Source organism: Sapajus apella, unplaced genomic scaffold, assembly GCF_009761245.1.
Source record: "Sapajus apella isolate SASKATOON/1434 unplaced genomic scaffold, GSC_monkey_1.0 scaffold19, whole genome shotgun sequence".
Classification (NCBI taxonomy): domain Eukaryota; kingdom Metazoa; phylum Chordata; class Mammalia; order Primates; family Cebidae; genus Sapajus; species Sapajus apella.
The window spans coordinates 6,013,943-6,039,998 of record NW_022436959.1 but is presented as its reverse complement, the minus strand read 5'-3'; the positions used below and the strand labels follow the sequence as shown (position 1 = coordinate 6,039,998).

At 37.1% G+C, this 26,056-nt stretch overlaps 1 protein-coding gene across 6 annotated transcripts in view; it reads left to right on the top strand.

Annotated features, from left to right (window-relative positions):
• Window positions 1–26,056, top strand: part of ITPRID1 (ITPR interacting domain containing 1) — a 112,431-nt gene that overhangs the window by 3,891 nt on the left and 82,484 nt on the right. For 2 of the 6 annotated variants that reach the window (XM_032286853.1, XM_032286851.1), the window contains exons 2-4: window positions 18,374–18,559; window positions 19,872–19,920; window positions 20,256–20,299. In XM_032286853.1, coding sequence (XP_032142744.1) covers window positions 18,374–18,559; window positions 19,872–19,920; window positions 20,256–20,299 — 279 coding nt within the window. The remainder of the gene's footprint in view (window positions 1–18,373; window positions 18,560–19,871; window positions 19,921–20,255; window positions 20,300–26,056) is intronic. The other 4 variants (XM_032286854.1, XM_032286852.1, XM_032286856.1 and 1 more) reach the window with 4 other exon arrangements.

The following is a 26,056-nucleotide window of genomic DNA, read 5'->3' as shown; positions in this document are numbered from 1 at the left end:
TGTTAACACTCACAGAATCTGTTGTGATAGCTTCCTGTTCTTTTTATCAATTGATATAAAATGATTTTATCAATTGTTTGAGACTTTTAAAGATATGACAGTTGACTTTTAAAATTACTTTATCTGTTTTGACATCTTATTGATCTTTACACATTTTAAATTTTTGAATTGGATTTTTCTTCTTTCCCTGTCTTCCTAAAATAGATGCTGAGTCATTTATTTTCTAAATTTCTTGTGTTGCAATATATGAATTTTAAACTGCATTTTTCTCTAATTACTCCCTCTGCATTCTACACATTTTGATGTATTGTATTTCCCTTATATTTTAGTTCAAATCTTTTATGATTTTTTCTGTGATTTCTTCTTTGACACACTGGTCATTTAAATTGCTATGGTTAAATGTCCAAATATGTGAGAATTGTTTAGGTACTTCATTATTAAGGGTTTCTAATTTAAGGATGTTTTATCTGAATATATGATCTGTATAATTTTGATATTTTTAAATTTATTAATATGTGTTTTGTGGCCCAGTATATGGTCTAGGTCAGGGGTCTCCCACTCCCAGGCTGTGGATCAGTATTAGTCCCTGGACTGCTAGGAACCAGGCCACACAGCAGAAGGTGAAAGGCAGGTGAGCAAGCATTGTTGCCTGGGCTCTGCCTCCTGTCAGATCAGCCATGGCATTAGATTCTCATAGGAGTGTGACCCCTATTGTGAACTGCATATGCAAGGGATCTAGGTTGCGTGCTTTTTATGAAACTCTAATGCCTGATAATCTGAGCTGGGATAATTTCATCCTCAAACCGTTCCCTGCCACCCCTACATCCTTCCTTCCATTGGAAAAACTGTTTTCCACCAAACCAGTCCCTGGTACCAAAAAGTTTGGGGATCGCTGGTCTAGGTGAATGTCCCATGTGCACTTGGGAAGAATTTGTATTTTGCTTGGTGGAGTGTTTGGTTAAAATGCCCATGAGGACAAATCTTTTATATTCTTTCTGAATTTCTGTCTACTTTTCATGTTTATCAGGAGAGATGCTAAATCTCTAGCTGTGAATTAGATTTGTCTGCTTCTTTAGTCTTGTCAATATTTGCTTCATGGCATTGGGAGCTATTTCATCGTATTTTCATTGAAGATTCAGTCTTCTTGATTTGACTTTTATTATGATACAATTTCTTTTTTTCTCTGCTAATAGTTTTTGTCTTGAAACCTACTTTAACTGATATTAATGTAGCTGTATCAGTTTTCTGCTTAGTGTTTGCATGTCACATTTTTTCTGTCCATTTACTTTCAGCCTCTCTGTTTCTATATATTTAAAGTTCATTACTATAAGCAACATATAATTTATTTTTTTTCTATCCAGTTTGACCATCTCTGTCTTGTAGTTGGGCGTTTGTCCCAGGCGCATTTAATGTAATTATTGACGTGTTTTGTTAAAATACTACCCTGTTGGTATTTGCTTTCTGTTTGTTCATCTATTTTTTATTTGTGTTCCTCTTTTTCTGTCTTAATAGGGACATACGGTTGAATTACATAATTTAAAATTAAATTTTATCTTCACTTTTTAAGATTTTTCTTATGGTCTTTTAAACTTATTTTTTTTCTTATTTTTTAGTGTTTTCCCTAGGGTACCACTGTCTAATAAAGCTTTCTACAATGATGGAAACATTCCAAACTGCACTGTGCAATATAGTAGACCACTAGCCGTATGTGCCTTAGGAGCACTTGAACTATGGCTAGTACAACCAAGGGACTGAATGTCTAATTTTATTTAATATGAATTAATTTAAATGTAAATAGCCATATATGGGTAGTGGTTACCTTGTCAACAGCACAGTTCTAGAGATTATAAGATTTGCCTAACTTCAGAATCTATTATTAAAATATATTATACTGCCGGGCGCGGTGGCTCACGCCTGTAATCCCAACACTTTGGGAGGCCAAGATGTGCAGATCAGCTGAGGTTAGGAGTTCGACACCAGCCTGACTAACATTGTGAAACCTCATCTTACTAGAAATACAAAAATTAGCCAGGCATAGTGGGGGGTGCCTGTAATCTCAGCTACTTGAGAGGCTGAGGCAGGAGAATCGCTTGAACCCAGGAGGTGGAGGTTGCAGTGAGCCGAAATCACGTCATTGCACTTCAGCCTGGGCGATACAGGGAGACCCTGTTTCAAAAAATAAATAAATAAAATAAAATATATTATGCTGTTTCATAATGTAAAAACCTTATAATGGTACACTTCCAAATATCACTCTCTTACCTTTATGCTCTTGTTTTCATATATTTTGATTCTGCAGATATATAAATCTCATAGTACCTTGCAAATATTACCCAATCATTAAATTTAAATGTATTTTTTATCTATCACTTGGATTACATGTGGATAGATTCAATAGATACATAATTAATAATTACATATGTATACATATAGATGTACCATATCTGTATACGTGTGTGTGTGTGTGTGTGTGTATTCCTAAATATAATGGAAATAAGTTTTAAGGCTTTTTTTAAGTCAAATTTTTATTTCCTGTTAAATCAGTTTTCTAACTCATATAATTTGTCTTCAACCTAAAGGTCTTTTAAAAGCACTTTGTTTTCTAATATGGTCTGCTGAAGATGAATTCTTTCAGCATTTTTTTTAACATCTGAAATGCTTTGTTTGTCCTTTATTTTTGAAGAATATTTTAACTGGCTCTAAAGCTATAGATTCACATTGATTTCCAGTGGTTTGTTTTGATTTTAGAAGGGTAAATGTGTCTTTCAATTATCTCTGGCCTTATTTGCGGCTGCTAAGAGATCAAGGATCATTCTTATTTGTTGTTCCTGTCTGTGTAATGCGTCTTTTTCTTTTAGATATTTGTAAGATAGTTCTCTTTCTCTTCAATTTTCAGAAATTTGACTGTGGTGTAACTCAGTGTAGTCTTCTTGCTTGGGAGTTGCTGAGCGTCCTGCGTCTGTGGCTTAATATGTTTCTTCAGTTTAGGAAAATACCAGGCTATTATGATTTGAAATATTTATTCTCTATTCTTTGTCTTTTCTCTTTCTGGGGCTTCAAAACCACAGAAGATCACTTGATATTTTTCTATTAGATCTTGGGTGTTATGTCCCATTTTGAAAATCTTTTTTTCTCTGTAGTTCTGCTTTGATAATTTCTACTGACTCATCTTCAAGCTCAGTTATTTTCTCCTCTGCTGTATCCAGTCTGCTGCTATACTCATTATAAGAATTCTTCATTTCTAGTACCACATTCTTTTTCATGTCTTGCATTCTTTTTGTGTATTTCTTCAGCATTTTTCATCTTCCTGTTGGAAGTCCCCTCTATTCACATATTTTCTGTGTTTTCAACTAGATTCTTTAGCATATTTATTACAGTTGTTTTAAAGTCCCTGTCTGATAATTTCACCACCTGGTCTATCTCTTGGTCCAGCTGCTATTATTATTCCTTATAATTTCTATAAACCATTTTTATTTCCCTAATTACAAGTAAATTTAAGCATTTTTCAATAAGCTTATTAGTCATTTGGATATCTAGGTATTATTTAGACTTTTATCACTTTTCTAGTTTATTTAATTGATTCTTTAATTCTATCTATAATTTATTGGTTTAGGCTTTTCTCATTACTTACACACAGTGTCTTTAGTTATTTGGAAGCTTTTATATTTTGATATAGCCAAATTTAGTAATCTTTTGCTTTAAATCTTTTTGAATTTTTACCTTGATTTAGAAGGGCTCTTCTACTTTAAGTCATAAACACACTTTTCTATGTTTTCTTATAGTTTTTGTTTATTTTGAAGTTTCCCTTATTATTTCATCTGGAATTTATTTTAGTCAATAGTATGAGGTAGAGATTTAAATACTTCTTTTCCAAATGAGTATCTTCTTATTACAAGACAATTTATTGAATAGTTTATTCTTTTAACACTGATTTGAAATTTCATCTTCATCATACTTTTAGATTAATTTTGGACTAATATATACATGATTTCTTATTAATAGTCCATTTTGGAGGGAATAATGAGTATTCTCTGTGTACAAATTTATAGGCATATGCATATATATTTCTCAAAAATGTTAAGTATGCTTATTTAACATGATATACCTATATTCACTCTTTTTTCTACTTAATCTGTCAAATTCTGGGACAATTGTACTAAAAACTCTCATTTTGACTTAAATTCTCAATTTCCATTCTATTTATTTGTCTTTACCTTTATATGTTCAAAAATTATGTGGTAGGTACAAAAGCTCATTATCTATCTTTTAAAAATGAGGATAGTCTTATAATGTGATGTATACATCTGCCATTTTAAATATTTTTTACTTAAAATTCAATTTTATTTTATATTAATATTGACATAGGTATTTTTGAAAGCATTTCTCTGAGGTATATTTTTCTTCATTTTCAAGTCTGTTTTTTTTTTTCATGGGTTATCTTTTATAAATGCTGTAGGTTGTACTTGAAAAAAAATCCCATCTGAGATTGTCTATCATTGAATACATAAATTGAACTCATTTATATTTTTTATTATTACACATATAGTAAGACTTATAGTTGTCATGTAATTTTGTATTTTCCATTTCCCCCCATTTCTTTATCTTCTCCAATTTCTGCCATTTGTTGATCTGATTGTTGGTTTTTATTGTTTTTGATAATCTTATTTTTTTTAACTTCTAAAGGATTGAAAGAAATAAATGTATGTCTATTTTTCTAATGGTTACCCTTAAATTTTTAAAGCACATATTTAAACAATTTCTAGATTTACTCAGGCTATGATTCTCCCTTTAAAAATGAAGAAATTAATCTCTAGTTTTAGGAATCATAATAAAATATTAAAGACCATTGGCAATCCTCCTCATTATTAAAAAATAAGAGAATAATATGAACAACTTTATGTCATACACTTGAAAATCTAGATAAAATTAGGAAACTTTTCAGTAAACATACCTTACTGAAACTGATACAGATTAATAGAAAATCTGAATATTATTCTAACTAAAATATTGAATACATAATTGCAAGCCTTCCACAAAGGAAAATCAAGGTACAGATGACATAATTGATGAATATTTTTAAATATTTAAGAAAAAAAATCCCACAATCTTAAACCTATCCAGAGAATAGAAAAAGAGGACATCTTTTACAAAACATTTTATGAGACCAATGTATTTTGCTACTGACATTTGACAAGAGCATTATGAGAAAGAACAGATACTGGCCAATATCTTTTATTAACATGGAATAAAAAAATCCAAGCAAGATATTAGCAAATTGAATACAATGGAGATATGTAAATTTTCGTACATCCTGCCCTAGTGGGTTTTATTTTAGGATTGCAAGACTTGTGTAATGTTGAGAAAATCAACCAATATAATTTACTACATTAACAAAATAAAGTAGAAATATCTTATGATCATGTTGGTAGAAAAACATTACTTGATATAAACCAGCATTTACTTATTTAAAAATGTAGAAAACTACTAATAAAATACTTAAGATAGATTAAGAGATATTTTAAAGTTGCATGTCAAAAAACATCTCATTAATGATACAATAAAAAAGATTCCCCTTATAATTGGAAGTGAGACAAAGATGTCTCAACTTTGTTTGTATTTTGTGCTTATAAACCAGTTCTTACCTCATTGCTTCCAAATAACCTACTCATTCTATATTCTAAATACCTCTGAACCATATCCATGTCACCCAGTGAGGATTCTTTTGCTGGACATCCCCCCATTCTAGTAGTCACATTTGGTCTGTGACTTCATATAAACCCAGGGCTCCATTTGGCCAAGGTGTTGCCAGTATTCCTTTGGCTGTTTCTGAGCCATCTACCAAGCTGTTTGTTAATTATGTATCATAAATACATATCATATGTGTTTCCCTATTCTATTCTTCTTATCCTTCATAGTCTCCTGCAGTGGTAAAGACAAGTTGCTTTGAATTTGCTAATAGAGACTAATTAGCAAAACCTGAGTCATTAAGAATGTTGAGAATGGGGAGATAAGTGGATGGAAGAAGCTGCTGCTTTCCAGATATGGAACTGATTGGTCATGCAAAAGTATCTCAAGCAAGGAAATAGATGTAGCTGGAACTGACCACGACGGCTCCCTCTCTTTGGCTCCTAACAAGAGCCTGAAGCTGAGGTGGTGGCCTCTAGTCATAAATCTGGGGTAGTAAGAAGTAGGCTTCCATTTAGGATTGCTTCCATGAAATGATTAGTGAGGATCTTTAGTGTCAAGGTGAGTGACTGTTTGAGGCCAAAGCATGGGGGTAAAAGAATTTACCAAGACAGGAATTAGTTTACAAGGACAAATTTATTACAAAAGGGGAAATATACTGCAAGAATACAATGGGCAAGACAGCAAAAGGAAGTCTGCCTGCCAAGAACAAGGGCCTGGAGGGGAGTTTTATAAGGTGGCTGAATGCTTGTGGACAGGATGCCTGGATACAGGTAGGCTGTGATCTGAACACTGATACAGGTCACCTGGGTGCTAGTGGGTCTTTTGCAGTTGACCCAATTTCTCAGAACGTTTACTCCTCTCTACCCCAGATAAGGCCATTCTTTCATTTTTCTTTTAACTCTTTAGGGCTCCACATTTAGGACAGGATCTCAAAGTTGGAAAGCACTTTAAGTTTATCAAAGTCAGCCTGACTTAACGCGGGAATCTTTTCAACAATGTATCAGTAACCTGTTTCTGCATATGTGAGTTCTATTTAGAACAGGCTGTCTTCACCATGTAATCAGTAAGATAGAAAGTTATACAATATAGTGTCTTGTGATCATTTATAAGGAATAAGATCTTTTCCTGTCTCTCTATTCCTTAAGATTTCATGGTTATGATCAGAGTAACAGAGGAAGCATGGTGGCACCTCTGACTACAGAGGAATAAAAATTACTGCTAGCATTTGCCTCTGTAAATAAGACACGTAGAAAAGAAGATTTAGACATAGGAGCTGGCTTAACTCTTTTCACTGCCAGCTATTTCTTTGTTTTCCTGAACAGAGCACTTTCTTATTTATATAATTAAGAACTTTACTTTTGTAAGAGTTAAAGACAGAGGAAAGAAGCACGAAAAGCCACTCAACAGTCAAAGACGGGTTTATTTTGGAGATAACCTAGAGGGGCTTCTGGCCAGTTTTGGTCTGGAGCACTCTCTCTTACAGACTAAGAGATGTAAGGGTTCAGGGCAAGAGAACTTAACCCAGGCTTAGCATGTGTTTCTTATTTTTATTAAAAGACAAATCATGGTAGGACTGCTTTGCTTTATTATACTTGGCTTAATAGTTTGCATACAGTGTAGCAAGAATAATTATTTGTTACATATGCCTTTTAGAGGGATTTTCAGTGAAAAATCCCAGGCACTGTTCAATACTGTGACAAATCAGACATGGAAAAAGGGGCATGATATTTAGAGTAAGATCCCAGAGGCTGTTCAATCTGTGACAAATCAGACATGGAGAAAGGGACATGAACGCGAGCAATGCCTTCAACCCCAGCCACTTCCCAGAGAAGAATGGCAGAGGTGGTTTTTGAATGGGTAACGGATGGAGAAGGAGGAGGAGCAGAGTTTGGGGCTGAAGGCTGAGGGCAAGAGGGGCCACTGGAGCAGAGGGTTTGGACAGGCAAGAAACAGATGCAGGGGGATGAGAATATGGAGGGACTTCATCTGCAGGATCAAAAGGGTTTTTGGAGGAAGGAGACCCAGGAAGGGTTTTCATTAAGAAGAACTGGGTGTCCCTAAGATTTCTTCGAGCTTAGCCCCACTGGTCCTCTGAGGACCAATGTGGCAGAACTGACTTTTCCTGGGTACTGTGAGAAAGCCAGGGGAGGGAAGAGCTTACCAGTTGGCTGGATTAGTATCCAGTGTTTGATATTCCCGTTGGAAATAGCAAAGGGTCTCTTGGACTGAAGCTGCATGAGGAAGAAATAAAAGAGAGAGAGAGACAGAGAGAGAGAGAGAGAGAAAGAGAAGGGAGGTGAGGGAGGAGGAGAGGAGAGAGCAAAGTATCTATTGCAGGTGGTCAGAAATGGATTCCTGAGACTCGAGGGTTTTGAGGGCTTGCTGGAGAGTAGCCCCAGCCTGAGCCTTGCAGGCCCCTTTAGGTTCGTTGGCCTCCTCATGCAAATCGCTCAAAAAGTGAAGTGAGAGGCAAGATGGGTGGGTGGCCAGAGACTCAGGATCTAGTGGGACAGTCAGTTGCTGTCCACTGCTTCCCCGGTTGCAAAAGATCTACCCCCAACACCCATCCCTGGTTTTGGCAGCAAATGTAAGAGTTAAAGAGGAAAGAAGTGTGAAAAGTGGCTCAACAGTCAGACAGATTTATTTTGGAGATAAACATGAGAGGCGCTTCTTGCTGATTTTGGTCAGGAAAACTTTCTCTTACAGACTAAGATTATTTAAGGGTTCAGGGCAAGAGAGCTTATCACAGGCTCAGAATGTTTCTGTGTCGGGGAGAAGTTTATGGCAGGGTTGGAATGTCTGGTTGGAGGGGAGGTTATCTTTGGACTGACATCTCTCTAGCCGGTGGGCAGGTTATCTCGGGGCTGGCATGTGTCTGGTTGGGAAGGAGTTGGGAATGTTTCTGGTAGGAGATATTATTTGTGGTTTATGGTCATGCTGACCTTAACCATCAGGCTAATGCACTTTGGATTTAGGCAGCTTTTGATGAAGGTGAACTTAAAATGGCAGTGCTTGGCCAAGATGATGATGCTTCTGCTCACCATGTACTGTTAATATTGTGTTTTTCCACTAGCATGAGAGTTCCTCTTGCTCCACATCCTTGCCAGCATGGTGTTTTCAAGTGTTCTGAATGTTGTTGACCATTTTAATAGGTGTTTAGTGGTGTCTCATTGTTTAAATTTTCATTTTTTCTGATGATAAAGTAAGTATCTTTTCATATGCTTATTTTTCATCCGTGTATCTTCTTCGGTGTGTTATCTCTTATCTCTCTTGCTTTTTTTTTTTAGTTGGGCTGTTTGTTTTCTTACTGTTAAGCTTTAAGAGTTCTGTGGATATTTTAGTTTATAGTTTCTTTATCAGATAAATCCTTTGCAAATGTTTTCTCCCACTCTGTGGCTTGCCTTTTCATTTTCTGTTGACACTGTGTTTTACAAAACAGAAAGTTTTAATTTTGTTGCAAACCAGCATATCACTTTTTTGCCTCATGGATTGTTCCTTTGGTGTCATATCTAAATATTGATTGCCAAATCCAAGGGCATCTAGATTTTCTCCTGTGTGATCTTGTAGTTTCATAGTTTTGCATTGTACATTTAGGTCTATAGTCTATTTTTAGCTAACTTTTGAGCTAGTTTTTTGCATGTGATGTCCAATTTTTCTAGCATCACTTGTTAGACTACTTTTCTCCATTGTATTGCCTTTGCTTCTTTAACAAAGACCAGCTGACTATTTTTATGTCTATTTATGGGCTCTCTATTGTGTTCTATTTTATTTTTAGCACAATGTTGAAAAGGAGTAGTAAGATGAAGCATTCCTGCCTTGTTCCTGATCTTAGTGGGACATCTAGTTTTCATCATGAAGTATGATGTTGCCTATAGATTTTTTGTAGATTTTTTTTATCAAGTTGAAGATTCCTAGTTGACCAGTTATTTTTAAAGATAATAGAAAAGGTACATGGAAGGCAGGTGCAACAGAGTCCACTAAAAATTTCCTTAAAAGAAGTAACCATCACAGAAGATGACCTGTTATTTCATTAAACTAAATATTAAAGAACATATGTTTAATTATCACAAAGCCACTGCTTAGCGGCCCTTTGGTGAAATTTGTGCTGTAATGTTTCACATGTATTTCAATCTTCTTGTCTGAAAAGTTTGCCCGTTTATTCATAATCCTATCTTCACGAGCCAGAACCAAGGGTTCCTCTTCTAAGAAGCTTTTTCTGTACCCCTCAAGTAAAAAACTTTCTTCTTTAGTATTTGAGAATAATTCTTTTGTATCTTTCTTAAGATACATATTACATTCTGCCTCATAATGTAGTTTGTAAGAACTATTGCCTGTAATTAAATGTAAGCTCCTTCAAAGATTGTTTATATACAGTAGACACTCAAATATTTAAATTGAATTAGTAGATGCCATTGAATCTATTGATTTAATAGCTCATTTATATAATTTACCTTTATAAGCAACTTCTAGAATATGATGTTGTGCCTGACATGATAGAGACTACAAAAAAGTAAGTCATAATTCCCATGTACTGAGAGCAGAGTCCAGAGTTAGAAGTAATCATTGATTCATTGAACAGTTATTGCTAATCATCCACTTTTATCTATGTCTTGGACTATGTAGCACAAATACCAAAATGAGTAAGTCATGGTCATTGCCTTCCAGGAGTTCAGTTAGTTGGTGGGAAAAGTAGAGGTGTAAATAAGCCTCTCAACTTATGTGTGAAGAGGCTACAATAAGGGGCTATTCAGGTTGCTGTGTCAGCAGTAGGTTAGAGTCGGGTGGAAAGTGATAAAGAAGGAAGTTTCTATATTAGAATAAGTTCTATTTAATGAAACAGTATCTAGTGAAGAGAAGACTGGTGCTTATAGAAAGATCTGAATTTAGTAGGGTCAAGAGGATGATGCATCTGGGAACAAGTAGTTCTGTGCATCCAGAATATGGTGTCCATGAAGAAACCTGGACTGCAGTGATGTTGGAATAGGAGATGAGAGGTCTATCACAGATGACCTCTCACTTTTCACTGCCCCTCCCCAAGATGAAGCAAAGCAAATGTTGAGACAGCAAGAGGAGAAATGGTGGATAAAGAGGGAAATCATGGAGAAAAGAAAAAAACTCTTTAAAGTTGAAAAGGGACTGAAACAGGGCTAGCAGTAGATGAATCAGTTTATCCAATGTTATCAGTCTTGAAGTCATTTCAAGTTTCCAAGAAGCAGTATATATAGTCTTTGAATTGATAGTTTTTTGCTTATTTTTACCAGTAAAAGATGAATACTCCAACTCCGGGAAGACTGACTTTGGGTTCCAGCTTGGGCACAACTGCCTTGCCTTTAAATCCAGCTTTCTCCTAAATGGCAGGAGTGAGCACCCTTCACATATTTTATGGTGGGAGGAAGCCACCCACAGAGCAAGTCATCACAGACTGCTTGTTCCTCCCAGCAGAGTGTTGACAGAACGCTCTATTCCCCAAGCTCTGCCTCTACCTCACTGAATCATTTGGAAATCTTTGCAAGTGTTTGTTGGATACGGAGGGAAAGCAGAAGGACATTCCTGGCTTGACTTTGTTGCTTGAGTTTTTGAGTGATCTTCCAAACCTTTGAGTAACAGGAATATTTTATTATTCTTATTTTGATTATTTTGATGACTACAACTTTAAAATGTCTTTAAAATATCAACTCCATTGGCCAAACATTAAGCAGTCTATGTGGAGGCTAGAAACAGAATAATAAACCTATGGAAATATCTTCTTTTTTCTAATTATCTCATACGATGCAAAAGGAAATTACATTCCAAGAAAACTTGAAACTGCATGCCCAATGTCATTCAGCCAATTGATAACTATTTACTGATTAATTAAAAATAAATTAATGTTTTTGTTTCCTTGGCAATGGATTAAGATTTTTCATCTGCCTGTTAGCTGTTGGGAGGCACATAAGAGAAGGTAAAAGAAGGTATTTACTTAGATAGTTTTTGTAAAAATGACAGAAGAAGCAGGCATCAAGTGATAACTCAGAAAATTTTGCTTCAAAATAGAGAAAGATTATGAGGTGTGTGCGTGTGTGTTTACATATGGCTGTGTGTCTATGTCTGTGCATGTATGTGTCTATGTGTGTATAATCTCATCGTTTTTCTAATTCAGATCTACAATGCTATATTTTCTGATTCTGTGTACCTAATTCTGGTTAGTATGTGCTTTCTGATATGTTGTTTAACTGCTAAATACCAAACTGTCCTTAACCTTTCCATAGCCAGATTGGCCTTGGTATTCCTCAGTTCCTTGTTAGTATTCATTTAAATAGTCATCCATTCAACAAATATACATTGAGTACATTTTCCATGCAATTATGACATGAATGCTAAGATCTCTATCCTGAAGAAAATCCCAGGATGGTTAAACATAAATGGAACACAGTGTCACATTACTTATAAAACCATGTGAAAATATCTTAACAGTGATTTACACTGAACTATGGGATAACAGAGGGGCCTTTAAAGTTACACTCATATAGGGAGGCATGTAGGTAGACAAGATAAGGGGGCTAGGATCGAGGTATAGATCACTCAAAATGTAGGGGTTGGAGAGAAGAAAATCAGCAAAAAACTTGAGGAAAAAAGCTTTAAGGTAGGAGAGGTTTATATTAAAAACCAAATTTAATGATTATTTTCATTAAGATATTATAGTCAACTGCATCAAATGCTGCCCAAAATTCTGAATAATAAGAAGTGAAAGTAGACCACTAGCATCCTGACTCAAGTAGGTTATAAAGGGAAGGGAAGGTGTGGACAGTGCTGCAAATGAAAGCATTTTGCTGTCATCCAAGCGAGACTCCAAGTTCTGGCTGATATTAGGATGACAGCATTGGAGGTGGTTGGTCTGAGATAAATTTTAATGGCTCCTGTATTAGTCAGTCCTCACACTGCTATGAAAAGATACTCAAAACTGGATCATTTATAAAGGAAAGAGGTTTAATTGAGTCACAGTTCCACAGGGATGGGGAGACTTCAGAAAACTTACAATCATGGTGAAAGGAGAAGCAAACACGTTCTTCTTCCCATGGTCGCAGCAAGGAGAAGTGCAGAGCAAAGTAGGGAAAGCCCCTTAAAAAAACAAATATCTCTTGACAACTCACTCGCTATCACGAGAACAGCAAGGAGGTAACTGCCTCTGTGATTCAATTATCTCCTACCGAGTCCCTCCCATGACAGGTCTTATGGGAACTACAATTCAAGATGAGATTCTGGTGGGGACACAGCCAAACCATTTCGGCTCCTTTTTTTTTTTTTTTTTTTTAAGTGATTTAATGTGGGAATGAAAGGAATAGAGAAATCAGGGGAGACTCATAAGTTCTTGGCATAAGCAACTGCCTGAATAGGCTCTGTTAACTGAGATGAAGCACACTAGAATAAAGGTAGAGATATGGGAGGGCCAAGAAGAAGCCAAGGAGAGAATAAAGAATTCAGTGTGGCACAGAATGTATAGACATTCAAGGGGAAACGTTAAGTAAGAGGGAATACCTTGGTATGAAGGAAATTCACTTGCTGGACCAGATTTGAAAATGAGAATTTGGAAATGATCATTGGTTTAATAAAAAACTAAGGTAGGAGTTGGAGAGGGATTCAAGGTTATCACATGGAGGATAAATTTCAGATAAGTCACATTAAAGTATATTGTAAACTAAAGGGTATGATCCAGTAAGGAGGACAAAAATGGTCCCCAAGCAAAGTCTGTAAATAGAATGAAGGTGAATGAGGATGTTTGAAATTAGGATTTTGGAGAGTGTTCTCTTACAGTGAAGTACAACCATAGGAATCAAGTAGAGGGAAAGATTATGGGAAATGAACAGGTCATTGAACTGAGTGGCCTTATTTAGGCAAGTCATCTACATTGATAATGAAATCTTCCAGAAAGATGACAGAAATACTATCCTAACATTTTCAGTAAATGAAAGTGAATGCCCTGGATGTTGATGACTACATAGTCTGATGGCATATGTTTCAAAGGACAGAGGAAACAAGGTCTGGAAGCAGCAACAAAGATCATAGAAGAAATTTTCACTATCTTGGAGACTATAGTACAGATTTTTTAAGGAAGAAATGAAAGGGCCATAGCTTGAGAAGCCCTATCCAGGTTTTAGTTAGAGAAAGAAGATGAAAGGATATTCAGTGAAAAGGTTAGGATGAAGAGGTATTGGTAGGTGACAGGGCATGAGTTCCAGAGGGCACAGGCATAGGGAGAGTCTCCAGGAAGGGTGGAAGATTGGGCCAGATGAGGTGACGTTCACTGCCACAAGTGCACGGCCCAACAGCATGATGTGATTACTCCTGTCATCTTCCAGGGGAGGAAGGATGAGTTAGTTCTCTGAGAGTGCTGGCCTCCCAGGACTGGTCTCTTAGTTTGTGTAGGTAATACGAGTGGAACTGAGGTTTGTGATAATCAATTTTTTGAGAATAGAAAGGGTTCTGGAGACTTTCTTTATAAAATTCCATGAGTGGCATCATGGCTGGAAAAGGGGCAGATCTTAATGGAACGCATGGGAAGTCATATGGAGTAGGGAGGGGAACAAGGTAAGCCTGGACACTATTTGAGATATTAGGAAGGCCTGAACAGAGGCTGTGTCAATGAGGATCCTTGGATGAGGTGTAGAGATGGTGTTAGAGATCCATTTGGATGCAGAATGGCTTGGGCTGTTCTCCTATTATGCAGTTCTCTTCTTGACCACAGTGTATATTCAGAAATGGTGGCCAACAGTGGAGCTATAGGCTATAATTATAACCTTAAAATTTGGTCTACAAATTGAAGGAATCTCAAGATTCTGATAAGCACTTCTAACTAATCTTAGGAAAATCCGCATTGTCACGGTGACAGAAATACTCTATTCTCCCTCTCCCAAATCCACCTGCTTTTCAATCATCCAAAGTAAGTAATTTCAAGACAACACAGTTTACCCACAAACTAACAGGGTCAAATTTATTTTCTATGAGAAAAATGATTGCACTGATTGGTGATTCTTCTTTACTTGAGAGTTCCTGACAGGATAAGAAGCAACATACAGAAGATAAGGAAAAAGAAAGAAAACTGACCAATATGAGTGATGCTTGTTTTGGATATATTTTTCATTAAAATTTGCCAACAACCCCATAAAGTGTTTATTTCATACCCATTATAGACTATCTATGAGAAAATAGATTATCAGAAAAGCTTGAAAATTTCCCCAAGATGTCAGAAAGCATCAGGGCAGAGATTAAAATCCAGAGTTATCTGACCTGAAAGCATTTGCTCTTTTAACCAGATAAGAACCAAGAAAGCTGAGAAAGCCAACTGAATTCCCCTTTTCTAAGTAACCAAGCAATTAAGTTACTTGGGTCAAAGGTGCTGAGAACAGTCTCTGTTCTCCCAGTATGAACAACCGGTTTGGCAAGAAAACCTGTTTGCATAAAGATACAAAAAGTGAAATAACCTCAGAGGACAAGAATGTAATCATTGTCATTGCTTTAAGTGTCAAAGCATCAAGTTTTATTATTTCATTGTGGCCTTAAAGCTTCGCAGTGAAAAAGGGTATGTGTAGTTGAATTTGCTCAAGTTAAGAATATGTGAAGTAGAATTAATGTAACAAAGTCTTTTCTTCTCATTTTGATTATTTTAAAAAATTTTTAAACCTTGATAAGATTTTGCTATTTTTTTTCTTTTTCAAGGCATTTTTTTGTTGTTGTTGTTGTTTTTACAAAATTGATTTCTTAGGGCATATATAATTTTGCATCCTCTATTTTTTAGTTAAACATGATACTACATGCGATTTCCCATGAGTAGAAGTTTTTTACACACATAAGGATTAACGACAGCATAGAAATCAGAGTAGAAGGGATTTGAAAAGAGAGAAAGTACTGGATTTCCCAGGCACAGAATGACGTGACCCAGAATGAGGATTCCTCCTGGGGCCAAGTCAAAGAAATAGCAAGAACTGGGTTCCAAATGGTCGTTGGGATGGATGGAGTAACGAGAGAAGTCTGCAGGAAGTCACATGCCATAACTTGTGCCCTGTCTATCCACTGAGCAATTCCAGGATGCCACCTGATCTGTGTCCCTTTCTGAAGGGCTGCTCTGGTGGTCAGGTGAGTGAATGCCAAAGGAAGGCCATTCAAGCTTTAGAAAATTCATTTCCAGAAGCAGGTTTGTTTACCAACTGGAAGGCATCCACTAAATGGGATGGGAACAAAAGAGGTTTTCTTTATGAACCAGTCCCTGACCCTAGCCTTTAGCAAGGGTTCCCATTTTCTTTGGCAAGCCTTTTTCCTGCTCTTTGGCCAAGTACAGCGGAGCTGGCAGAGAGGATATCCTTACTGGTTGTGTAAGGCTGGAGGCTGAGGTCAAGCATGCGATTCATTGTAAGAAGAAAGTTTGAGGACATACAAATAAAGCAGCACTTTTATCTAAAAATTTAACAATTCCTCCAGTGTTATATTTGGAAAAGCAGTTGCTGAGTTAAAATTTGGCATTATGACACAGAAGCAGCAATTTGAGTACTATCCGCTACTTGTTCCCCCCACAATGCAAACTCTACCATTCTAAATGAAAAGCACTTTCAGCCAAAGTCAGTGAAGGAGTGAGATTATTTGGGGGATCTTATTTTTCTGTAATACATTATTCTTTTCTTCAAACCATTTGAGCTTTTATTGAATCTGATATTTCATGGATGTTGCTGAGCATGATTTTGGAGTTTTTTCCTCCTTGTGAAATTTTGCACTGTCAGTGTTGAGGCTGCCATTGTCATTCACGCTCACAAGATGCAAGGCACTGCCGAAGAGATTTTTTTTATCTCCCCGAAAGACCCAAAACCTATGTGAAGCTAAATAACTAAAAATTCAATGAGACTTTTAAAGGTCGTTTTGCTTAATGTTATGAATTCTGGTATACCAAATAATTCTCTAAAGGTTAGGAATATAATCCAATCTGCATTATTTTGTCTTGTGTTATTACTGACATTTTTATAATTTGCTAACAGCAGATATTCCTAAAGTTAACTGGCTAAAATATTGACCGCTAATATAAATATATCTATCTATATTTTCCCTTAATTTTTAACTTATCGAAATGTCTTAGTTTTTGTTTTTTAACATAAAATTGACAGTCATCATAATTATTAATTTGCAATTGCAACAATAAACATATATACTTATGACAGGATTTGAATATATAAAACACGTAAGAAAACTGTGCTACTAGTTGCATCTGAAATACTCACCTATACTTGAAAGAAAATACTTATATTTGTAATAAATCTGAATGGTTTGCCTGTTGCAAACAGACTAGAAATGATGATTTACATGTCATGTGATCAGTGATTATGCATAAGTTTAGGGATCCTAGAAATGCTACTGAAGTATGTGTTTGGCTATTTGGCCATTTCTCTAAACTTGAAGAATAAATGAATGCAAATTAAAGCATATGTCATGGAAGTAATTGCATCAGAAAGTGTGGTTTGAAACCTTGCTTTGCTGTTTTAGTTTGGTATTTGCTGATTCAACACCTACTATGTGCCAAAAATTCACTTAAATTCTAGAGACACGTAAATGAGTAAGAGAATGGCCCTTGTTCTTATGCTGCTTATAGTCTGCAGAGACTGAACAATTTCTGTTGCTGCTCTAACCTGCTGTATCCTGCTCTTACTCTGCCAGTTTTACAGAATGTTCATAAAGGTCAAGTTAAATAATGGGGGCAACGGTTACTTTTCGTGCCAGGTGCATATTATGTTCATTAAGATATTAATGAACATATTAATATCTTATATATATATTCATTATATGAATATTTATTCATATATTCATTATATATTCATTATATTCTATATAATGAATATATATGTATTCATTAAGATATTAATGAATATATTAAATTCATTAAAATAGGATATTTTAATGAAGGGGACACAGATCAGCCATCCAATAGGATATATAGCATAGTCGTAGGAACATGCTTGGAATCCAGTTCCTAGCTTTGAGTCCTGGCTGCCTGTTTGGCTTTAGACATGCAACTTAATATCTCTGCTCTTCAATTTACCATAAAATTGTGACAATTATATTACCTCCTTCATTGACAATTAAATTAAGTAATGAATGTATAGAATTCAGCATAGAATCTAGCACATAATAAGCATTCCACTGAGGTTAACAGTTATTAAATTTCAGTAGAGCGTATCCCCAGTTTGGAAATAAGGGAATGCAGAAAGGTTCTGTAGTTTACATAAGGCCACACAACAAGTTGCAGAAATGGGACTCAGCCAAGCCGATCAGTTGCCAAAGCCCTCATTTTTCTCCAACATTTGGATCTCAAAAATAATTTTATAGATAGAACTGTTGGATAAATTTGAAGGCTATTTACTGGGTGTGTCCTCAGGTTGAGTTTCTTTGCCCTCCGTCTACCTCCCAGACCACCAAAGTGAATCCCCAGAGGGTACGTTTGGTCTGATGACTCAAGTGGCCACTTAAGTCCCAGCTGCCCTGCCACAGAGAGGGAAGCATTTCACTGAATTGAGACAGTGAGCTTGGCTCAGGGGGATGAGCCAGGTTCATGTATGACTGTGAAGCTGGATCGTTCATCTGACTGTAGGCATTCTGGCCTTCTTTCTCCCTTTCACTGAGCCAAGCCCAGGAGCTGAACTCATTGTGTCTGATTTGTTTGTGTTTTAAGTTAGTTTGCAGAATTACTCTCCCACGATGGCAGAGAAGTCACAAGGATCTGACAACCTTCAAGAAGGCCAGGAAAAGAGCAAGAGAGAGCTCCTGAGGTGCACCAAGAGTGTGTGGGCTCCACTGGATGAGCGGCTGCCCCCTGACCCCGAGGAGGAAAGCCGGAATCTCACCATCCCCATGCTGGGTGAGGAGGACCCTCAGGGCTATTCGAAAACCTTCCTCTGTGAGTGGTGAGAGATGCCAGAGCTTTTGGCCAAGGGCAGGTGAATTTGGAACAAAAGTACTTGGCTTTGAATATACCAGTGTTCCTGGCATGATGCCAGAAACATTTATGAAATGGACCCTTCTGACTTCTGCTGTAGGCATTCAGAACACAGACCTCCTTGAAAGAAGTGGACCAGTTAATGAATGAACTCTGCTTCCTTTCCACTCCAACATCCCTCATCCTAAGTCCCCAGGACTTTGAAGCTGTGTGGGCCGCAGGCATGAGGCTTCTTTCAGGTCATCAAACATTTTATTAAAAGACTGATTTATTGGGTCCTGCAGTAGGCATTGACAAAAATTTTAATCATTTAAAGAGTAAAAAGTAAGAGAATAATTTCCAGCAACCTCCTGTCCCCATTATGTGACTGTTGAATGGTCTTTCTTCTTTGCCCATCACCCGATTCATTCTAACTCTTCACAGTAGCTCAAGTGAAGAGCAATATGGACCCCCCTGTGTCCACCTGGCTTTTATGGTTCACCTGACATCATGTAAGGGGATAATTCAGGTACCTCACTATTTGGTAGGATAAAGTCAAACAAAATCAGCCCTGAGTACACAGTAGCCAAGCAGTACACAGTAGCCAAGCAGAATGGAAACAAATATTTAACAGAAAATGCTGCTTTACATCCTCTCCTTTTTGCCTGTTGGCTGTTTGTTGAGTCAACGATAAAGATCCACCTTAAAAGACTGGTGCCTTTTTAACACAGGGTGCCTTTGGCAATCCAGGGACTCTAGTGCAATTTGTCCCTGGAATGAATGCAAATATGGTTTCTAACCTGGCAGAGAACCCCTTGCAAATAACCATCACTGGCTGGCTGCCTTAGGTAAATGCCGTGATTCAGTAAGGAGAGGCTCTGTGGTGATTTATATCCAACAAGAGAAAGACAAAAGTCTCTAATGCTTTCTCACCCTTTGTATTCACACCAGGTAATTTAAAAATTATTCTGACAGCTCTTGCTCTTCAGTAGTTTTTCTTTTCTCTCACATTTTCTTTCATTTTTTCTTTTTTGAAGTTAGTCTTTTGACGAGTTTACAATTCATTCTCAGGAAAGGCTGATCATGGAAAACAGGAGGTTTTGCCTTCAGGAAAAAAAACGAATATGCTTATGGAAGGAAACATGTGATTAAATATGTGGGAAATACAGCAACTGAGTGGTGGCTTAGTAAACAGGGCAATGTCCTTTTAACTGGTTGTGCTTTGACTAACTGATCTGTTCTTTCTTATTTGTAGAAGATTCCAAACAAGAAAGTATTCAGCAGTGGCTGGACTCTGGATTCTTGTAAGTGTTTTTTCTGTGTGTGCGCCTTATATATTTCTCTTGCAAAGATCCATGAAAACAATGTGTGTAATCCTGCCTGGGCGGCGGGGGAGGGGGGTGTAGGGATTTTCATTTTAATTGTACTTGAAATATTATCCTATTATTTAAAAACCATATATCAGTTTAAAACTACAAAATAAAATACTACTTTAGTCCCTGACTGTTCATTGGCTTCTAAAAGTTCTCTCTTAGTAAAACCTAACTTGTATATGCTCTCATCTGTTTGATTATAAAGTAAATCAGTACAATTTATTTACACACATTGTTTGACTCACAATACTTTTGTTTCTTTATAGTGTCTCTGCAAATGAAAACTTTCCACAAGTCATTGACCACACTGGTAAGACAAAAGAAGCACTTATGCTTTGCAAAGCTGAGTAGGAGATATATTAAAATATCTATGTAAATAAGTCTAATGAGAATTATCAGAGGTTTCTAGGAATGAACAGCCCTCAAAACCTATCCACTTCAATCCCTTCATTTGACATACGACTGTGACAAAAATGATACAGGCTTCCCCAGCAGCAGGTTAAGGGCTGCAACCAGGGCCTTTGCCATATCAACAGCTCAGACTATAGCATAAACTCACTGGAAAATGAAAATGTTTAATTTTCCCCATACTGTATTATACTTTTATTTCTGAATCTAGTTTTTTTTTTTTGTATTCTTTGGTCTCAAAATTTCACTTATATTCCTTCTTTCTCTTTTTTTTTTTTTTTGAGACGGAGTTTCACTCATGTTACCCAGGCTGGAGTACAATGGCGTGATCTCGGCTCACCGCAACCTCCGCCTCCTGGGTTCAGTCAATTCTCCTGCCTCAGCCTCCTCAGTAGCTGGGATTACAGGCACGCGCCACCATGCCCAGCTAATGTTTTGTATTTTTAGTAGAGACGGGGTTTCACCATGTTGACCAGGATGGTCTTGATCTCTTGACCTCATGATCCACCTGCCTCGGCCTCCCAAAGTGCTGGGATTACAGGCTTGAGCCACCACGCCCGGCCCCTATATTCCTTCTTTCTAATGATACACTTGTTCTCAAGAATGAAAGTCTGAATTCTAAAGCATACCATGCAAATATTTCTGAGGCAGAAAGTGTATCACACTTGTTTCACTGAGATTTGATAAAAGCATTAGAAAAAGAAAAAAAATCACAGGACTCAGAGTTTCCACCTTCATTAAATGCTATACCATATTTTATAGAATCTAAGACCCTTCAATTATAAAATGCATTCATATTTTAAGTATCATGTAGAAAAAAAATCCTGGCAATTACAAATAAAAGGCCATATTGATGCTAAGACATATCCTGATTTCATAGATGTTAAAATGTGAAAAAGTATGTTTCAAAATGAATGAAATGTTATGAAGAATTTATGTGAAAAAAATGACATAAATTAGGAATTTAATAGATGAAAAAATAATTAGACATAGCCACTTACTTTGCTGTTTTTAATTATTTCACTTCCTCTACTGTCATCTTACATTAAAATTGACCATTGACTACACATCAGTTTAAATTTTGAACTTTTTCACTACTTTTAAAAGAAAACCTATATGTATCATTGAAATTTCCCTTTTCATCAACCTTCTTTATTTTTTCTAATATAAAAGTTCCATGATGCCAAATACTGTAAAGATTTTTGTCAATAAATCAAATGTAAGTACCTCTCTGCTCATAATAGTTCAGACTCAAGGAAAAGCAAAAACTTCAGAAATATAGCCAGCATTCCATATCCCTCTGACCTCTTCTCTAGCACTAGCTGTGGTGAGAGCCCTGACACTGGCTCTGAGGTCATCAATAAGTATACCAAAAGCATCACTTCCCAGAAATTAAAAACAAATCACAGCTCTTCCTCTTCTGAACCAAGTCAATGAACTGCAAAGGCACAGACATGAGGTAAAGACCTGGAGGAAAAATGGCAAAGCGGTATGGCTCTGAGATCAGAAACGCACGGTCTCAATTTGCCAGGTCCTTTATCTTCAGCAAGCTTTTTAACTAATAATAATGGAATAGCTTCTTACACGTTTAATTGAGCCTTTGCTTGTACAAGGCCCTTTCTCATCAATCGTATTTTAAACTCCATGGCCTGTGTGGTAGCGTGGTTGGCTCTGTCTTTTTGTTTTTTTGCAAATGAGAAATTTGCAGCACAGAGTGGTCGAGTGCCATGATTGTTGGTCACAGCTGGTTAGAGGCAGGTGGAAGAATGGAGGCCCGGCGTTCTATTAATATCAATCCTGCTGTGTACTGGCTTTAGCCTTCATGAGAGAGCTACACTGAGCTTGGGGGAGCTGAGAGACACACTGGGAAGGGTGGACTCTAGAATAGTACCAGAAACTGGAAACCTGAAGGTCATGGCAAGGGTGGCAGGGAGTACAACTGTGGATGTGAAAAGGACTCAAAGAGGAGGAAGAAAAGAAGTCACTGTTGGAGGGAAAATCCTGTCAAAACTCATAAAATACTGAAAAGATATAGAGTGACGCATTAATTTCCTAGGGCAGCAGTACAAATTATTACAGACTTGGTGCTTAAAACAACAGAAATTTATTCTCTCACAGCTATGGAGTCTGGAACCCCAAATCAAGGTTTAAGCAAAACTGATCTCCCCTGAAGGTTCTAGGGAAGAATCTCTCCTGGTTTCTTTCTAGTTTCTGGTGGCCTCTGGCAATCCTCAGTGTTCGTTGGCTTGCAGCTACATGACTCCTTTCTATGACTTCATCTCTTCATGGCCTCTTCTCCTTGTGTTTCTTCTCCTCTTCTTATAAGAACACCAGTCATTGGATTAAGGATCCAGTGTATTCCAGGGTGATCTCATCTTAACTAATTAACTATCCACAAAGACCCTATTTCCAAATAATGGCAAATTTTGAGGTTCCAGGTAGACATGAAATTCCAAGGGACTCTAGTCAACTAACTAGAGTTCATTCTAAGGCTGGTTTCCTTATTAATCACTTCTGAGGCTTTGCATACTAAAGTAGCAGCAAGATCTAAGTGTCGTCATCTTACAGGTGACCCAGTGCCTCCCACAGAAAACATTCTAGTGAGCCTTCAGGCCTTGGACTGGGTCCAAAAAACATGGATAGGTTGGATAAGGCTTCAATGGTCCTGTTCCTGATTCCCTGCTGGGTTCTATGATGGCCAAGGTGAGGCCTGGCTTTTTATTGGGACTCTCTGGCTGTCATGCTTATCTGTAGCTACCTAAAATCTCAAAACTCATTTTTTTTTTAAGCTGGAATCTGGTTGGCCCATTTTGTACCTTGCTTACCACCAGTATGCCAGGTAAAGCCCTTGGCACTTCAGCCTCTTCATCAGAAGAACTGGGAGGGGAAGGAAATTAATGCATACTGAGGGTGTACATGCTAGATGTTATATATACATTATCTTGCTTATCAGACCACCTTTGAGGTGAATATTACATGGAGGAAACTGAGGCTTAGAAAGGTAAAGTAACTTGCTAAAAGCCACCCAGTTAGTAGGTATGGGAGTTGAGATTTAAGCTTAGATCTATTTGTTTGTATAGGCATGCTCCCCCTCTAGAAGTCTAATAAAATATACTACACATGTTATGCATGGAAACCACTGGAAAGAAAACCCTGTGCTGTGGTTTCAATGTCCCCTCCAAAACCCATGTTGAAAGTTAATCACCATTGTGACAGTATTGAAAAGTGGGACTTTTAATAGGTAAGTAAGTCTTGAGGACTCTGCCTTTCTGAATGGGTTAATGCCCTTATCCTGGAGTGAGTTATTTATCACAAGCTTGGGTTAATTTATCATGAGAGTGGGCTCCTGATAAAAGGGTGAGCTTGGTCCCCATTTTCTCTCTCTCTTGTGTGCTTGCTTATCCTCTGCCTTCCACCATGGGATGACACAACAAGAAGGTCCTCACAATATGCAGCCCCTTGATCTTGGACTTCCCAGCCTCCACGTCTGTGAGCCAGATAAACTTCTTTTCCTTGTAAATTACTCAGTCTGCGGTATTGTGTTATAGCAGCAGAAAATAGACTAAGACACCCTGTATCCACATTCCTGTTGGAAAAGTCAAAGCATGGGCCATGTGGGTTGAGTCACTGGCATTTCTCCCTCCAGGCCTTCTGATTTTTATGCATCAGCCTTTCGGGACCACAACACAGTCCTCTGGAGTTCAGCTGTTTTGATGTGGTGTGATACTAACTTTTTTAAATATCAGCCAAGTGTCTATATCCGTAACTTTAAAAAGATACATAAAGTTGGTCAAAGGGTATAAACTTGCAGTTATAAGATGACTAGGTTCTAGAGACCTTAAGTATACCCATGGTGACTATGTTAGTAATAACATATTTTGTTCTTAAAATTGTCTAAAAGAGTAGATCTTGAGTATATTTGCACCTCAAAAAGAGGTATTTTTTACCTCCAATAAGAGATGGAGATGATTTGAATTCAAGTCTGTCTGATTTCAAAATTCCTGCTCTTTTAACCAGAAACTAGTATACCTCTAATGACTGTACACTGGTATAAATCAACGGTTATTAATTTTATGTCTAACTTTTTCTTACTTCTGTGAGCCAATTTTGGGTAGCAAAAAAGAATGCTCTCTAAATTTAAGGTTTTAATGTTGAGACATGCTCCAAAATTTTTTCCACTGCAATATAGAGGCACATAGAGTAGATTTTAATTCAAAGAAAAAATACTAATTAGAAACAGTTCTAATAGTAAGAAAGAAGTATAAAGCTATCCTGAAATTAACCTATGAATAACTCCTATAACTGTAATTTGCCTCAGTTCTCACCAGCCTGTAGGCACAAGTTAGGTTACAATAACATTGGTACGTAAATGTTGCTGGATTATTGTCCCCTTCTTGGTGACAAAGGTCTATCTGCAAAATATGCCCCCTAAGTATTTCTGGGAGTTATTAGCTGTCTCATTTTCATAAATGAGCTCCCTTCTACTGCCCCTGCTACTACTCCAATAGAATCCTCTTGTATCACTACATAGAAAAGTCATTTCAACACTTTCTGAACATCATGTTTTTCTGCTCCTCTGGAACCGCTGTCATTGCCTTTCAGCTTTGATGGTGCTTTATTTATTGCAGAATTATATAGAAACACTCATATTCCATGGCCAGACACAGTTGCTCACGCCTATAATCCCAGCACTTTGGAGATTTAGGCAGCATTACTATTATTTTATGTCACATAAAATCCATGATGAAAATAATCTTTCAGCTTCTTCCTGCAGCCCATATCTCTCCTTGAACTTTAGACTGAAGTGACCTAAGAACAAACATAACGTCAACTCTATTTCCTTGCCCAAAGGCACACAACGTTTTGAACATATCCCTTTTATTCCTCTCTTCAGTATTTAGCAAATACGTTTTGATTGTCTCCTATAAACCAGGCATTCCATTAGGACTGAGAATCTATACATGCAATGGTGATAGAGACAATAAACAAATAAATATGTAATGTGCTGGGAGGATGGATGATCAGGAAAGGCAATGAACCGCTGTTTCAGGCAAATAAGATGGCATATGCAAAGCCGGGGGCAGGAATATGTCCTCTGTGGTCCAGGAATAGCAAGAATGCCTGAATGGTTGCAGTTAAGTGAGCAAAGATGAGAGTAGAGGGCTAGGGGTTAAAGAATGATCCAGAAGTCAAATCATTTAGGGCTACATATATCCCTGTAATTAGTTTGGCTCTTATTCAGTGTCAGAAGAGAATCCTTTAAAGTGTTAGAAAGAAGTGGTGTTAGCTTGGTTCTTTTTGAAAGAACAACTCTGGCTGCTGTTCACAGAGTTGACTATGGGAGGAGGAGGCTGGAAGAGTTGAAGCAGGGGGCCCAATTCAGAGACTAATATGATAATCTGGAGGAGAGAGGTTAGGGCTATATCAGGATAGTAGCAATTGTTGTAGAAATGTTGGATTCTTGATATGTTTGAAATGTAGACAGGGCAGCGTATGCTGGTGAATTGAATGTGGGATATGAAAGAAAGGAATCAAAGATGACTGCAAAATATTTTTCCCAAGCAACTGAAATAATGAATAGCAATTTGTTGAGATGGGAAAAACAAAGAAGGATAGGGCTTTGCTTTGGAGACAGGAAATTCAATTTTAGGCATGTTGT